General features: G+C 43.1%; 1 protein-coding gene across 3 annotated transcripts in view; it reads right to left on the bottom strand.

The window, feature by feature from the left end:
* The window catches only part of LOC142586048 (intermembrane lipid transfer protein VPS13A-like), a 935,034-nt gene that overhangs the window by 317,220 nt on the left and 600,465 nt on the right, over positions 1-17,349 (bottom strand). For all 3 annotated transcript variants that reach the window (XM_075697293.1, XM_075697294.1, XM_075697295.1), the window contains 4 exons: positions 10,356-10,466; positions 10,204-10,290; positions 6,726-6,791; positions 6,543-6,668 (listed from right to left, as the gene is read on the bottom strand). In XM_075697293.1, the coding sequence (XP_075553408.1) occupies positions 6,543-6,668; positions 6,726-6,791; positions 10,204-10,290; positions 10,356-10,466 (390 nt within the window). The remainder of the gene's footprint in view (positions 1-6,542; positions 6,669-6,725; positions 6,792-10,203; positions 10,291-10,355; positions 10,467-17,349) is intronic.

Raw genomic sequence — 17,349 nt, 5'->3', positions numbered from 1 at the left:
GCAGTGGTAGTGAGGAACAGGGCAACTCTGAGGTGGCCCATCTTATTGATGTCCAGTCCTTCATGGGGACAGATTATGACTCGAACATGCCCTTTCAGTAGTCGAGGCAATCTCCAAGCAGTGGTTAGCCGTGTCTTGACACTCGACAGAGCCTGGCTTTTGTTCCCACCACGTGGTGTATCTGTGACTCGGCTGCCCTGCCCGAGCGGGTCCTTGCTGATGGGCTTTCGCTTCCACTCAATGCTTTCACTGACTTCGTCGGGAGGAATATCCTCACCTTCAACGGTGATTTGCATAGCCGTAAACATTGTGGCTTGAGCGTGCAGAACCGCGCCGAGCTCCCCCGCCGAGCCTCTGCCGGGGAGAGGTCGCACAGAAAAGTCTTCGAACGATTGGGAAAACGTCCACCCACTGCTGAAAACTTGGTACCAGTGTAATCCTTGCAATTTTAGGCGTCGATTGGTGCTGACATCTTCAAGATTGAAGCGAATTTTCAACCGTAATTATGTAGACAAGCAGGAGAAGCAGATATTCGGTAATGTTTACTAGGGGTGTGCTAATAGTAATTTTTGAGACCAAATTGAATACAAAGTAGTGCCAGATAGGAATTGAATTGAATATAGAATACTTTACAAATAATGAGTAGTCGTTATCACAATTAATATAGCATGATGTTTTTTCTTTCTTATTTTTTTATTATGGGGCTTTCCGTGCCATAACCATTTTCTGATTATGAGGCACGCCGTAGTGGAGGACTCCGGAAATTTTGACCCCCTGGGGTTCTTTAACGTGCACTTAAATCTAAGTACATGGGTGTTTTCGCATTTCGCCCCTATCGAAATGCGGCCGCCGTGGCCGGGATAGCATGATGTTCACATCCCAGTACTCTAAAAGCTATCAACTGTCTGTCATTACATGATACATTATGAAGCATTTATGTTTATATGTTTATTTATGTTTATTAAAAGCACAAATGGAGCATTAGGAGCAAGCAAGTAATTTCTTCATATGCACAGGACTCTTCAGTAAGTGCGAATGATCGCTGTACAGCCTGCAAAGTACAGCTACCGACAGCCTGCTCTACTACACAAGTTCTCATTTTTTTATGTCCATGCTATGCCCGCAAAGGTGAAAATGTGCTGAAATTTTGCTCCAATTTTACGTTAAATTGGGTGCAGCTGACATTTCTAAATATTCTATGAGTATTAAGAAAACATTTGCATTCAGAAATACTGACTATTTGATTATAAGACTGAATATAACAGGGCACTATTCAATTTGTTATTCGAATGTTTTGAATATTCGCACACCCCTAACATTTACCTGATTCTAATGTGCCACCAAATGTAACACACATACAGTTTTTATCGGTTTTATAAGCTTATTTATACCAAGGAAAATGTAGCACACCTCAAATGATGGCAATCAAAAAAAGATTTTTGCAGAATTTACCTTCACAAAATGGAAACTTGCTTACATTTAATGTCCGTTGTCATCACTCTCAGATAGCTCTTTAATGCTATAGGCCACAAGATGTCATCCTCCATGCAGTCCAATGCCTTTGATATTCCACAGTTCTTGAACAACTTCACAACCGTTAAGAAGAGTACAGTGGCTTATGTCAGAACTCGCCAGTTCGTCCTGCGACACAAGACTCTGACATATCAAAAACATATGATGAGGCTCCACTACTGCTAGCTTAGCATGTAAAAGAACTTCTCTTCTGAATAAGCTCTCATCATTAAGGTCAAGTGTCATGACTGCCAATCTACATGAAAGCTTTATCTGTTGCCACATTGTGATAACAGTGCCGATGACGATGACACTGACCACAGTCTAGTGCCAATGTCGCAAATGTATTTTTAGTTTTATATCCAATTGTAACGCGTAGACAATTTTCAAACTATTTTTCTTGGATGAAGGTGCATGTTAGGATCGCAAAAATATAGTAATAATTCATTGTGAGCTGAATATTCACTTAAAACTCAGTTGAGGGGAGGTCAAAAACAAGGCATTCTCATTGGCATGTCCTTGATGCGTTCACTGCCCGCTAGTGCCGACAAGAAAGACGGTGTGGCCATTGGGGTTACCAATACCGTTTGGCATGTGTCTGCTGACCAGTTGAGTAAGAATTATCTGGCAAGGGCCAATTTCAGGAATAAAATAACGAAATTCTTGGCCTATAGAAGTGTATTGTTGCTGGCTGGGACCCTTAATTGGTATCAAATTAACTGAAAATCACATTAAAAGAGAGAAGGCCACTTCCAAGGTCACCTATATTACGCGCGGCTGAGAACCATTGTTTGGCGGCCCATCTCACCACCGAGAATTTGCCTTTGAGTGAAAGTCTCTGTCAATGCACCCTCTTCACATCCGACGTCCCAGCCTTGCGCAGAGCATCAGTACCAGCTCCGTCCCGTTCGATGCATGAGACAGGCAGCCAGGAACGTGAATGGTTTGGTGTACCTCCCTCCAGACGCGACTAGTGAATTCACAGTAAGCGCTGAAAGCTTTTTCATTTCCCAACTATCTTTCTTTTTTCCCCATTACATTTAAGTGCTGTTCAATTCCGCCGAAAATATATCATGTATCCAGCCACTTTCAGGGCAGCTTGCATACGGGAGACTCCGAAACCACGATGTTAGAACCATTGAGAAATACTATGCCGTGCCACCTGCCACGATCATCAAACCTGTATACTGCGGATAATTCAAGCACCTTTTCACGCATCTGAGATATACTAAATGGACTTAAATTGACTCTACCGACATGCCCCATGCTGACTTTCTAAGCCCCCTCCCCCCAAAAAAATTGCAGCGCTAAAGGAAGAGAAAAAGTGATGAGAAGGTTTGCAACAGCATGCGTAACGTAACGTCAACAGTTGCAAAGTTGAAACACAGAGTTTCATCAAGTAAAAAAAAAAAAAAAGTCATAGTTTGCGTCCAGTTATTTCTTCTGCATTTGCAGTTACATTTGTTTTCACGGGTTTCCTTTTGTACTCCTGTAGAGCACGAGCATGTAATCGCAACTGCAAATGGTCATCGGTACGCCTGTAGGGTTTGCCTAGCCGAGCTCACGGCCGTCAGCGCACGTGCTATTCCGGAACTACGAGGTCAGAACCATTTAGAAATCGTTCTATATTCTGTCGTGGATAAATCAAAGAAGCTTTTAGGCATGTAGTGCCCTCTGGGCTGCACTTGCCGGCGACAAGGTAGCCTTACTGCCTATGGGATTATCTGACTGAGCTATATCGAATGCTTGGTTGCGAAAGTTTGAATCCCTCTACAAGGTTTTTTTTTTTTCTTTAACATGGTGAGCTTGTAATTCACCTCCTCCAGTGCATAACATCTGCAGGCTTGGAGTGATGCGTGTCCCCACCAAAGGACACCGAGAGCGAGTGGGGCTACACTAATCCAGGTACAACCAAATTAGGAAAGCCCACTAAGCTTCAACAAGACACTCCCCCACGAGAACAGGAATTGGCCTTCCTGGTGCAGTATTCAGCCACTCCCTCCCAAATGGCTAACTCAATTACCCAATGGCCCTCAGTCCCCAGCGGCTGCGGAGCACCTGACCAAGGCGGCAGTCAGGTATGTAACGCAGCAGAGGGTGCTAAGAATCTCTGGATCCAGACAGGTCGCCAATGGATACTGACCCTTTGAATGGTTAACACCCGAGCACTCTCGAGTGAGGCTAGCTTAGCAGGACTCTTTGAGGAATTATCAGACATTGTTTGGGATATCATCGGCCTTAGTGAGATTAGAAGAACTGGTGAGGCTTATACATTGTTGAATAGCGAACATGTCCTCTGCTATAGATGTCTCCGAGATAAGAAGCAATACGGGGTAGGATTCCTAATCCATAAGGACATAGCGGGCAACACTTGCGAATTCAACAACATTAATGAGTGGGTAGCTGTAGTCATAATCAAACTTAATAAGACGTATAGATTAAAGGTAGTGCAAGCCTACGCTCCAACATCTAGTTACAATGATGAGGAAGTAGATCAGTTTTAAGAAGATGTTGAATTAGTGATGAAAAAAGTGCAAACTCAATATACTGTAGTAATGGGTGACTTCAACGCAAAAGTGGGGAAAAAGCAGGCTGGTCAACAAGCAATTGGCAACTACGGCGTCAATTCTAGGAATGCTAGAGGAGAGATGCTGGTAGAATTCACAGAAAGGAATAAGCTTCGAATAATGAACGCCTTTTTCAAGAAGCGTAGCAACAGAAAGTGGACCTGGAAGAGCCCTAATGGCAAAACAAGAAATGACATTGACGTCATACTTTCTGCTGATCCCAGCATAGTACAGGATGTAGAAGTGATAGGTAGGGTAAAGTGCAGTGACCATAGGTTAGTGAGGGCTAGGATTCACCACAATTTGAAGAGAGAAAGAGAAAAATTGGTCAAGAAGAAACAGGTCAACTTAGAGGCAGTAAGGGTAAAAGCAGACAAATTTAGGCTGGTACTTGCAAACAAATATGCAGCCTTAGAACAGAGAGATGATGACGATGACATAGAGGTAATGAATGAAACCGTAACTAGGCTGGCTTCAGAGGCAGCAACTGAAGTGGGAGGCAAGGCACCAAGGCAATTAGTAGGCAAGTGCTGCCGAGTAACAAAGGACCTAATAAAGAAACGACCAGAAATGAAAGTGTCCTACTCAAGAGATAAGATAGAATCACGAAACTGTCAAAACTGATCAACAAGGTGAAAATAAGTGATATTCAAAATTATAACATGAGAAAGACTGAAGAAGCGATAAAAATATAGATGCAGCCTGAAATCAGTGAGAAAGAAACTTGGCATAGGACAAACCAAGATGTATGCACTGAAAGATAAGCAGGGTAATATCATCAGCAATCTCGAAGGTATAATATAAGCTGCGGAAGAATTGTATACTGACCTGTACAGTACCCAGAGGACTCAGGAGAACTCCATTCGAAAGAATAATGAACTGGATACAGAAACTCCTCCTATAACTAGCAATGAGGTCAGAAGACCTTGCAAGACATGAAACGAGGAAGGGCGGCAGGAGAAGATGGAATAACAATCAATTTAATCAAAGATGGAGGAGACATAATGCTTGGAAGACTGGTGGCTCTTCATACGAAGTGTCTATATTGACTGCAAGGGTCTCAGAAAACTGGAAGAATGCAATCATACTAATCCACAAAAAGGGAGACGTTAAAGAATTGAAAAAATATAGGCCCATTAGCTTATAGTATTTATAAAATATTGACCATGATAATCTCCAATAGAATAAGGGCAACACTAGACTTTACCCAACCAAGGGAACAGGCAGGTTTCAGGAACGGATACTCTACAATGGATCACATCCATGGCATCAATCAGGTTGAGAAATCCGCAGAGTACAATAAGCCTCTATATGGCTTTCATAGATTACAAAAAAGCATTTGACTCAGTAGAGATACCAGCAGTTATAGAGGCATTACGTAATCAAGCAGAACAGTATGCTTACGTACATACCTTGGAAGATATCTACAGAGGTTCTACAGCTATCTTAATCCTACACAAGGAAAGCAGGAAGACAACTATAGAGAAAGAGGTCTGAGAGGGAGACACAATCTCTCCAATGCTATTCACTGCGTGCTTGGAAGAAGTAATCAAGCTATTAAACTGGGAAGGCTTAGGAGTAAGGATGGACGGCGAATATCTCAGCAACCTTCGGTTTGCCGATGACATTGCTCTATTCAGCAACAATGCAGACAAGTTACAACAAATTATTGAGGACCTTAACAAAGAGAATGTAAGAGTGGGGTTGAAGATTAATACGCAGAAGACAAAGATAATGATGAATAGCCAGGCAAAGGAACAAGAGTTTAGGATCACCAGTCAGCCTCTAGAGTCTGTGAAGGAGTATGTTTACCTAGGTCAATTAATCACAGGGAACCCTGATCATGAGAAGGAAATTCATAGAAGAATAAAAATAGGTTGGATCGCATACGGCAGACTTTGTCAGCTCCTGACTAGAAGCTTACCATTATCATTGAAAACAAAGGTGTACAATCAGTGAATTTTACCAGTGCTGACACATGGGGAAGAGACTTGGAGACTGACAAAGAAGCTCGAGAACAAGCTAAAGATTGCGCCAAGAGTGATGGAATGGAGATTGCTAGGCATAATGTTAAGAGACAGAAAGAGAGCGGTTTGGATCAGAGAGCAAACAGGTATAGACAATATTCTAATTGACATCAAGAGAAACAAAATGGAGCTGGGCAGGTCATGTGATGCGCCGGTTACATAACCGTTGGACCATTAGATTTACAAAATGGGTAACAAGAGAAGGGAAACGCTGGTGAGGATGTCAGAATACTAGGTGGAGCGATGAAATTAAGAAATTCGCGGGCACTAGTTCAAATCAGTTGGCGCAGGACAGGGTTAATTAGAGATCGCAGGGAGAGGCCTTCGTCCTGCAGTGGACATAAAACAGGCTGCTAGTGATGATGATGATGTGGATGTCCCCACAAACAAATATGGCTCATGCACCCCCCTCCATCCAGCCCAACAGTTCACTTGCCCCATGGTCCATGCGCAGCACGGTGCTCTGGTTGCTGCCAAACGGGAAGTGCTGGGAGGTGACGCTGCTGTCCTTGTGGCGCAGGTACATCTTCATGCTGTCCTTGTCTGGCCAGAACGGGAGGCACTGCAAGGTATGTGTCCGTTCTGACCATACCATCACAGGAGAGAACAACAGGCATACCTGGTGAGGGCCGATGTCGAACCAGAGGTCAGCAGCCTCGTTCTGCTCCATGAACCGGAAGTGATGCTGTTCCAGGGCATGCACAACATAAGCTCCTTTATTGATATGCCAACAGAATGCTAGCTTCTTAGCGTACCTGGCACCAGGGTTTCATAATAAAGGCACAACAGGCAACAAAGCTGATAATTCTATAATTTGGTTGATGCTGATTTTGATGACAGTAGTGCACTATACCACACAGAACAACAAAAAGAGCATGGTAACAATGACATAGGAAAAAATCAACAACAGAATCATGGTTGCACTTGAAAAGTGGGCACATAAGTTATTATGATTTCATTTTGCTTGTTGGCATCTGTGTTCCGAAGCAAGGTAAAATTTTCAATAAAAGTGAGTCGCAAGGCAGCACTTGTTCTGTGTGCTTATTCTTGATCTGTGTTGCATATTGTGCTGCAGTAATCAAAATTAAGTAGAACTTACATTTATATTGAGTGCAGAATATCAAAGACCCTACGCAGACAAAGAAATAGACAGGAGGTGCGCTTGGCTTGTAACAGTGAAATAAAACTCATAATGAAAGCGGCTGCAAGGAAGAAGTCGACAAAAGACAAATAATGCTTGTCCCCTATTTGTCCCTTATATGTAGTCACTTTCTTTGCAGATCACCAACTAGTTCATCCATGTTAATAATACTCAGTTCATGTCCAGCACTTGGGCCATCTATTTAATTTCTTTCCTTGTCCTGTGTTGGAAGCGTTGGAATGTTCTTGGAAGCAAACTGAATGTGCGACATGTGACCCCCCCTACCTCAATGTGAAATTGCATGTGAAATGAATGTGCAAAGTGAAATTGCTCTGTAGCCAGTTTCTAATGATGGAGTAAACCCAAATGTATTTTTTGAATGATGAATTAGGCTACTGTTACAAATGCTGGTAAACTTGAATATGAAACAAGGCGTTGTCGTTGTTTCAAAATTGTTCGCATTATGCAAACAATTTCACACTGAACTACACACTTACTATGCAGCAAACGCTTGTGGCGTCCGTTGGGCATCTGCTCCAATGCCCTTCTGCTTGTGCCAGAGTGTCCACTGAGGGGTGCTATAGGAAGCACTCCCATACCTTTACATGGGAATTTCGTGACCAAATAAAAAGTATACTCACATACAGTACAAGCAGATGATTGAAAATGACTCATAGAGAGCACAGACCTGACCTTTCCTCCAATGTAACTTGAAAGAGCGTAGGTTAGGGCGTGTTGGTATTCCATAACTGAGGTTTTTTAGCGCACGAAAAGGGACGAAAGACAGTGGCGAAACGAGGACACAGCGCTAACTTCCAACAATGGTTTTATTCCACAAAGCGGTAGACACATATATATATAGGTAACACCCACAACCATACGCATGCGCATATGTACTGATTTTTAGTCAAATGAGACAGCACCGAGACATGTGTAATGGAAAGTTAAGATGATATCAAAGATGAAGACCGACCATGCATAGCCAAAAAAATTTTTTTTGTAATTGCAAGTCTAAAAGATTATAGAAGAAGTAATAGGGTACCTGAAGACGCATGTAGGCAGCAATTTGAAAGCTTTCTCTATAAATGTCAAAGATCTATATTATTCACTGCTACATGATAAGTTATTAGTATGTGTTCAAGAGGCTATTGATGCTTACGATGAACTGAAGTTTGTAAACACCATTTGCATATCCACACAGGGTTTTCTTGAACTATTGTCCATGTATCTACGCTCGACATTCTCCAAGTGGGATGGAAGTGTTTATCTTCAAAAACAAGGAATTTGCATTGGTTCCTGTATTGCGCCAATTTTAAGTGACCTTTATCTTGCTCGTGTAAACAGGATACTGGATGCCAAATTAGAAAACTCAAATGTAAAAAAGGTGTATAGGTACATTGACGACTACCTTGTTCTTCTCGATCCAAGCCCTAGCGGGGAGGTTTGTCTTGATGTCACACAAGTGCTAGATCTTTTCAGCAAGTGTTTACAACCGCTCACTGTTACGCATGAAACGCCACAGGATGGTACTTTGCGATTTCTCGATCTAAAAATATTTTTTGAGGGATACCAGCTGTGCTGGGCATATGAACCAAGGGCGAAAAAACCGCTACTGCCATTTTCATCAGGCCACTCTAAGTTGGTTAAGAGGGGGATTGCAAAGTCAACCCTAATGAATGCTCTTTGCCGCTCATGTCCTCACAAGTGTTTGTCCAGTTTTATGGCGCAAGTGGATCGCCTGAAACAGGCCGGTTTCCCGCAGCACATCATCACAGCTGTGGCCGAAGGTCTCCTAAAGACCACAAAACGCGGACGACAGGATGAGGAGTCCACTTCACGGGAAAATACGAGAGTGAAGCAGAAACGCGCAATCATACCGTACATCCACGATATCTCGCACAGACTGAAGAAGATTGGCAATAACGCAAATGTAAGCGTCATCTTTTCAGCGCCAATCAAGCTGTCCAACTTGTGCAAGGCCAGCTACTGTGGTTCTGAGAAGCCCAGTTGCCGGACAAATCACAAGGAACGCTACGTTCATTGTGTGAACAATATCGTGTATGAACTGCCCCTGTCGTGCGGCAAAAAATACATCGGCCAAATGGGAAGGTGCCTAAATGACAGGTTGCGTGAACACGCAAATAATGTGCGAACTGGAGGAGTGGGGCATCTGGCTTTTCACTGCAGAAAGCATGGGTGCAGTCCCATTTTTAAACAGTGCACGGTGATAGGAAGAAGCCCAGCGCAAACAACACGTGAGATTATTGAAGCGGCAAAGATTGCTAGTTTAGGGAGCGCGTGTGTTAGCGCGCCTTCAATAGATCTTTCAAGTAAAGAATTCAATTTTTTAAACGTGACACAGAGGGTGGCCTGATGGAGATTACATTTTAATCTTTTAGACTTGCAATTACAAAAAAATTTTTTTGGCTATGCATGGTCGGTCTTCATCTTTGATATCATCTTAACTTTCCATTACACATGTCTCGGTGCTGTCTCATTTGACTAAAAATCAGTACATATGCGCATGCGTACGGTTGTGGGTGTTACCTATATATATATGTGTCTACCGCTTTGTGGAATAAAACCATTGTTGGAAGTTAGCGCTGTGTCCTCGTTTCGCCACTGTCTTTCGTCCCTTTTCGTGCTCCAATGTACTTTAGCCTGCAGCTCATATTGTTCAGATTTAATATATAACCCCAGTGTGAGTGCTTATGTTTTGATAAAAGGTGTTCTTATCTAATACACAAAAAAACAGTGTTTTATTAAGCAGACACTTTCAATAGGCAATGCCCTATTTTCCAGAGGTGCCTTCAAGGTGTTACAGCCCTCGAACAAAGATGTCAATCCAAAGCCACCAATTCACAGCATTCCCATACACACAATGCACCACTTATCCCCCTGATGGTAGTTGCAAAAAGAAAACACTACTGCAACATTTACAAAGGCAACAATTTACCTTTGTGTTGTTTATCACAAGAAATAAAGGGCTGATGGTGACAATCTTTGAGAGGTTCAGGCTTGACATCTGAATCCGCACAGAGAACTGAAAGCACAAAAGGCCAGCATGTGAAGCAGAGCCTGCAGTGAGGCCAGTGACAGACAACAGACCCTGTACTTCTTGTTACGCTCTTTGTCCTTGCACATGGCCACACCACTGTTGCCCACAGTGTCAAGGCAGAAGGATGATGACCAGGTTGAGTTGTACACCCGGATTTTGACCTGCACAGGGAGCCCACATATCAAGGGTTGCAACAACTGGCCAGCTTTCTTACTTATTTGACATTACGTTATAAAGGTATTCCAACCATTGATGCGCTAGAAGAAAGTCACAGTTTCGACCAAAAGGCAAAGTATTGATTGCAAGAGCTCATTATTAAACCATTAAATGCAGCAAGTTTAGTGGAGTTATCAGCTGTATAAACTGTTGTAAATGTTCACTGACTAACTAAATTGACAAGCATGGTGTCATGTGCACACAAGCAAAGATGAACGCTTCTCACTTGATAACTATGGACACTCGCTGTAAGAATGCTGGCATGATGAAAAATGGCAGCAGCGGCAAGCGAATGCCCCTTTGCACTGCCTCTCACTTCAACGCAAACTAGGTGCACGAAAACATGCGAAGCCAGCAGCTATCTCGGGTTGGCTAGCCTTTGAACCGACCCCAGGCTGCCTCCAAGATAGGATGCACGCGGCCATGCCATGCAATCCCGCAACCAGAATAGAAGCAGAGATGCGTGCTACCCTGTTCTCCTTTCCCCTCTCTTCGCACGCGCATATCTTCCCTCTCTCCCCATTGCTTCTAACACGAAAGGCTGGCGTGCATTCTCCCCACCTTCTTTCCTTAGGGGTGTGAGAAGACATCTCCACACCAAGTTACCATCATTCTCAGCTCAATTTCGGATGCTTTCCCTCACACCTACACCATACGGCGGGCGGCCACAATCTTGCTGCACTTAGACTTTATATGGGACCTCACGGCAAACCTGACACCAACGCTGAAGGTGTAAATTTGCCTAGAGTGCCCACATAATTGCCATCACAATAAAATATTCATTATAGACTGGTGCCAACAGTGCAGACCTTGTGAAGAAAGGAATAAGCTTAATTCACAAATCTATTAGAAAGCTTGTTTCATGTCCTTCCTCACTTTCCTGATGAAGAAGCCCTGGAGCCAGAGGGGGAGGACAAAAAGGGAGCTTGTTTTATTCGACAACAAATGTTTCAGCAGGAAAGCTAGGCTGTTTATAAGGACATATGATAAAAGCATGAAATTGTAGGCCAAGTAGCTACTCACAGCTTACCTTTCACAAGCAGCCAATGCTGCCAGTGCTATGTTTCTGATGTGAAAACCATTCTGGAATTCACTTAAGTGTGCTTTTCAAAATGCAACCCCGTTGAAGAGGAAGCTTTAGCTTGGGCCCAACTCCAATTCTGTCTATTCAAATACACATGAAACGCAAAAATGCACTTTTGCGAAAACTTATGGGTTGAGTTTAATGAAATTTATTGCATGAGAGAGAGAGCTAAATTCTACTGACTTTTGGAATCAGAATTACGATTTAGGGCCTGAATTATTTAAAGGGATTTTTCAAAAACAGGTAAGTTTGAAAAAATATAGAAGCATGAGGTTTACAAATGTGCAGCGCAGCTCTGCACTAAGAACAGATTGCACATAATAGTACATCCAAAGCGGATAAATTAGACATGTCAATTTATATCTTACGTGAATTTGTTACATTGTTTGCAATAGTTTTGCAAAAGTTCTGCTCATATATTAGTGGTTTATATATATTTATATATTATACATATTAGAGCCATGCATAATATATATTATAATATTAATATATAAATATATATAAATTTTCGATAAAAAGACCGATGACCTAAGTAAAGAATTCGCAACAAACAGTCACTAGACATTAACCTTTACTTTTAAATGCAACAAACCTCATCAAATTTGGTGCAGTGGATGTCAAGAAAAATGATTTCTCCTTTCCCATGTATTTGAGTAGGAGCCCCTGAGCTAAAGCTTCCTGTAAAATCCCCAGACAATGGGAACATTTCTGTTCACACAGAAGTCGATAAGGAAATCGAAGTGGCATTTTTGCGTCCCCAAATGTCAGAAACCATTTCTATATGAACTAGAATTACTCGACATTAAACATTAAAATAGACAGACATACATTTTATTCAGCACTCTTTTTTTCATACAAACAACCTAAAAAAATTGCACATCAGAGAAAAAGAAAAGTCACTAGCACAGAAATCCAGCTACTTCATACAAATACTTAGACATTAATCTTCCACCAAGCCTTTCCTGGACCCATCATGTTACTACATGTGCTAATGCTTCAAAATCACTAGGGTGCTGAAACCTACATTATTTGCCCTCCAACATCCGCAAGCTAGCTTATCAGACGTTTGTTTGCCCCAGCTCAAATTTGCCTCTCCAATGTGGTCACCCCTTCATAACAACCTAATCAGATTATTAGAATCAGTTCAAAATAAGGCCACTAGGTTTATCTCACGTAACTACACCAACAATTCAAGCATCTTACAAATAAAACTTGACATTACACTTCAGCACCTAAGTAATCGACGTGACTTTGGGCTCATATCATTATTTCACAAGTACGTTCATGTGGCTAGGAAATCTTCTTTATGGCTTCAAGTTGCACCTAGCACATCTCGCCGATTATATAATATATATATATATATATATATATATATATATATATATATATATATATATATATATATATATATATATATTTATATATTATATATAGGTGATTATATAATCACCTCAGCTTCACACACGTCTATGGGACCACTCATGCATTCAATTGGTCAGCGTTTCCTCGTACCATTCGGTTGTGGAACGCTCTTCTCGATTTCATTGTTTCCGAAACAAATCCCAATAAATTTCGCCAGCTCATAAGTTCATATTCCACTGCCTAACTTGAATAACATGCATGACACATTTTCTTTTGTTTTCCAATTATGTGCTCTCTTGTTTATGAGCTCATTACTTTCCTCATTATTCTTGTATTTTTTGTCCTATGACATTGGAGTGGCTATATTTATTACACAATTGTTTATCGAAAGAACTGTACGTTTTGTCTTTTCTCTAATATGTACACTACCGGTCTTATTGTTTTTGTGAAATGCTTTAATCTTTGTGTAAGATGTTGTGTAAACGTTTTTATACTGTCTAATAATAATGTATGTATATTATGTTTTGTTATATGCCCACTATATATACTATTTTAGCCCTTCTGTGATGTCCCCCTTACCCAATGCCTCATACAAGGCCTGTAAGGATATCTTAAATAAAAATTAAATAAAGTGGTTTATGCTTAGAGGAAAATAAGTCGTAGCGGCTGCACCTCGGTCAAGAAAACCCTATTGTCACAGCAGAGGAGATGCACAGGCGAACACTGTACGCGCTTGCACCTTTAATGGTGTGCTGGCACTCCCGGCAATATGGTTTCCAGAATCTCACTTTTTCGTTGCTGCCATTTGCACCCAGCTGCGCAAGTACCCCTCGGTCATCTCCACTCTGTCCATAGCTGCCATAGCCAAGGTTAATGATACCTTGTCTTTGCTGCTTTCCGCTACGCTATATGGTGATATCAAAACTGCACTGCTACAGCGCACAGCGACGTCGTCACACAGTTGCTTACAGCAGCTGTTCTCCATAGAAGAAATCAGAGATCATCAGCCTTCGTAACTTTTTCGGCACTTGTGTTCGTTTCTGGACCCAAGTGTGGCTAACATAGGTGACGCACTTTTATGCGAGTTGTTCCGGCACCACCTGCCAGAGAACGTACAGATAGTCCTTGCCGTTGTCGGTAACTTCAGCCTGGACGACCCTGTTTCTTTGGCTGACAATGCGTTGTAAGTCACTGGATCATCAGTCTCGGCTCTCACCTTCACAAATTCCTGTGAGCAGCCAGTCATTGTCGAGTTCCTCCGCCACTCCGTCATCACTTGACAGCATTATTCAAAAGACTAGCGCAAAATAGCAGGGACAAAGACAGAGAAGACGACAGGACGAGCGCTAAATAGCTTGACGAGCGCTTGACAGCCTCTGCGACCCTCTTGAGTGCATTGCCTGTGTCGCAGAACATCGGCGTTCTTCACCTTCTCACAATTGTTGATGGGGCAGAAGCATTTTTCGCCCCACACTTTCCTCCCATGAACACTCCCCTACTCCGTCCGGAGTGTGCTGGTACCATAGCTGTTTTGGAGAGGATGCGCGCCACTGTCTGTGCCCCTTCTTCTGGCTGGGAAACTGTCTGACCGACTTCTAGAAGTGACGAGTGGCCCGGCCCAAAGAGCAAGTCATCTGTTCTATGCCCGTGACTGTACCATAAGTTAGCAGTTTCTGGTAGATAGAGGTGCTGAAGTCAATATCGTCCCAGCGCAGCACACCAGATCATAAATAGCCACCAACTTTGTACCTTCGGGAAGTAAATGGCACAATTCCTGCCTACACACAGCGATCACTCACCCTACACTTGGGCTTATGCTGAAGTTTCTGTTGGGTATTTCTTGTTGCCGATATCTGCTGTGCAATCATCGGAGCCGACTTCCTGACGAGTCATGGCTTCCTGGTTGATGTCAAGCGTCGACGGCTTCTTGACAGCGTGATTCATAGGTCAGATGCAGGCTCTATAACACATGTGCCTTTCATTGCACAACTGACCATTGCCCCGACAGTTCTTTCGTTGCACTGCTTCGAGAACTTTCAAGCCTCACTTGACCACCTGATTTGATGCAACCTGTACAACGCAATGTACACCACCATATTAGAACAAGCAGTCCCCTCGTTAAATTACGTCTGTGCCACTTGGCGCCTGAAAAACTAAAAATCGCATGAGCAGCGCTTGAGCACATTCTCAAGATTGGCATCGTACAGCCTTCTTCTAGTGGCTTGGCTTTTCCACTACACATGGTTCCTAAGAAATATGGGCACTGGCGATTTTGCAGCAATTACTGTGCACAAAACAGAATAACAGTTCCCAACAGGTATCCTCTCCAAAACATCCAGGACTTCACAGTTGCCCTTCATGGCACAACGATCTTTTCAAAGATGGACCTGGTATGTGCCTACCATCAGCTACCTGTCACGGAAGATGATATACCGAAGACCACCTTAACCACCCTGTTTGGCTTTCTTTAATTTGTTCAGATGCCTTTTAGCCTTCGCAACATCGGCCAGTCTTTCCACTGGTTTACAGACTCATCACTCGAGGGTTCTCTTTTGTGTTTGCTTACATGCACGACCAGCTCATTGCAAGTTTCTCCCCTGACGAGCACATGGAGCATGTCATAGTGATATTCTCGCGCCTTGCAAGCCATGGGGTCGTGATCAGTGAGATGAAGGGTCAACTTGAGTTCCTCAGACATCTGGCCGACCCCTCCAGTATTAAGCCGCTACCACATAATGTTGACGCCAACAAGGATTTCCCTCTGCCCACATCAGTGACAAAGTTACGCCAGTTTCTCAACTTATTAAACTTTTACTGCTGCTTCATCCCGAAATGCACTCAACTAGTCGCTCCTCTCGACACCATGTTGCCAAGAAAGAAAAAGACTCCACATTGCAATGGATAGAAGAAGCTACCGAAGCATTCACTCAAGTAAAAATCGGGCTTGCCAAGGCCATACTGCTTGCACACCTCAAGGCCGATGCAGCAACCTCCATCATTACCGCCACACTCAGCACAGCTGTCGGTGCTGTCCCATAGCCATACATATGTCTTTTTCTCAAGGAAGCTCAAGCCGGCAAAAACACAGTACAGCATCTTTAAGCTGGAGCTCCTGGCTGCCAAACTTTGCTGTAAAGCATTTTTGCCACTTCGTCAAGTGTTGACACCTCGTGATCCTCACTGACCACAAACTCCTCGCCTGTGCGGTCAACCAGTCAGCATTGACTTATACTCTGAGAGAAATAGCAAATTTGCACGATTGTAATGTGCAAATTTATTAAATGATAGGTGCATTTAATTTGCATCTGCATTACAATCACAAACAATTCTACTGAAAATCAAATATAAAATAACGATTCGCACTACAAAAAAGAAAGAAAAGAAAAAAAAAGAAAGGAAAGCTCAATGCAAGGTAGCTAGCCACATTGTCATCGAACAGGTCATCTGAAAGCAATGTTCAGAGACATCGCAAGGCAAGTCCGTGGTGCATGGAATGCCCTCCCTCAGATGATGGTTGCGCAAGCTTTCAAGAAGTGTGGCAATTCTAATGCATTAAATGGAACTGAAGATGACTTTATGTGGTCAGAAGACAGCGAAAAGGAGGTGTCGTCAGACTATGATAGCGTCTAGTTGTCTGTGTCCCTCTCCTCATCCTGTTGTTTAGCGCTGTTACACTGATCATAGTTGCTAAAATTCAGCTGTGTATGTGCCAGTGTACCTTTGTGTGTTCCATAAAATCGTTTCTACACGCTGCGCATCGACTCAGGTTTCGTTATTTGATGTGCGCGATAGAATTGGCACCAAGTTATTTTTTGGGATATTTGGGCGATAATATAACTACGCATTACAACTAGTGGCATGGTAGAATTGTGCAAATATGGTATGTCAGCTTTCTTTTATCTCGAAATTTACAGCCGATTTCCGGCATGGCAAGGGTCGACATTCCTGCTGATGTACTGAGTCGCGTGGACGCTGTTAGGAATTTCACCTCTACACCGCCTCACTTGGATGCAGAACTTCTAGCTTGCCAGGAGAACACCACATGCACTTGTCGATGTCAGGCGTGCCTAAACACTGCTCCACGGCACGTACTTTGGCCCGAATCGCTGCCCCCAGCCGGGGGCCCCCGAGGTACCCCGGCGGCTCTGGCTCACCAGCTCTGGAGAGACACTCGGCCGCCGTGACAGCGAAATTTGCCAGTCGCTGATATCTTGAGTGCGCACAACTACACCAACGCTTTCATACAGCATGGAGGTTCAGGTGCAAGGGATGGACATGGACCCGAGCCAGTATGACCCTCAGGACTGGACCCAAGTCCTGAGAACATGGGCGAGCCCCATACCGATTGCTATGAGGCGTAGGTGTTGGCACCAGTCAGGTGT

This window comes from Dermacentor variabilis, chromosome 6 (genome assembly GCF_050947875.1).
Source record: "Dermacentor variabilis isolate Ectoservices chromosome 6, ASM5094787v1, whole genome shotgun sequence".
NCBI classification, from domain to species: Eukaryota; Metazoa; Arthropoda; class Arachnida; order Ixodida; family Ixodidae; genus Dermacentor; species Dermacentor variabilis.
The sequence above is the reverse complement of the archived record's forward strand: the minus strand, read 5'-3'. Positions and strand labels throughout refer to the sequence as shown.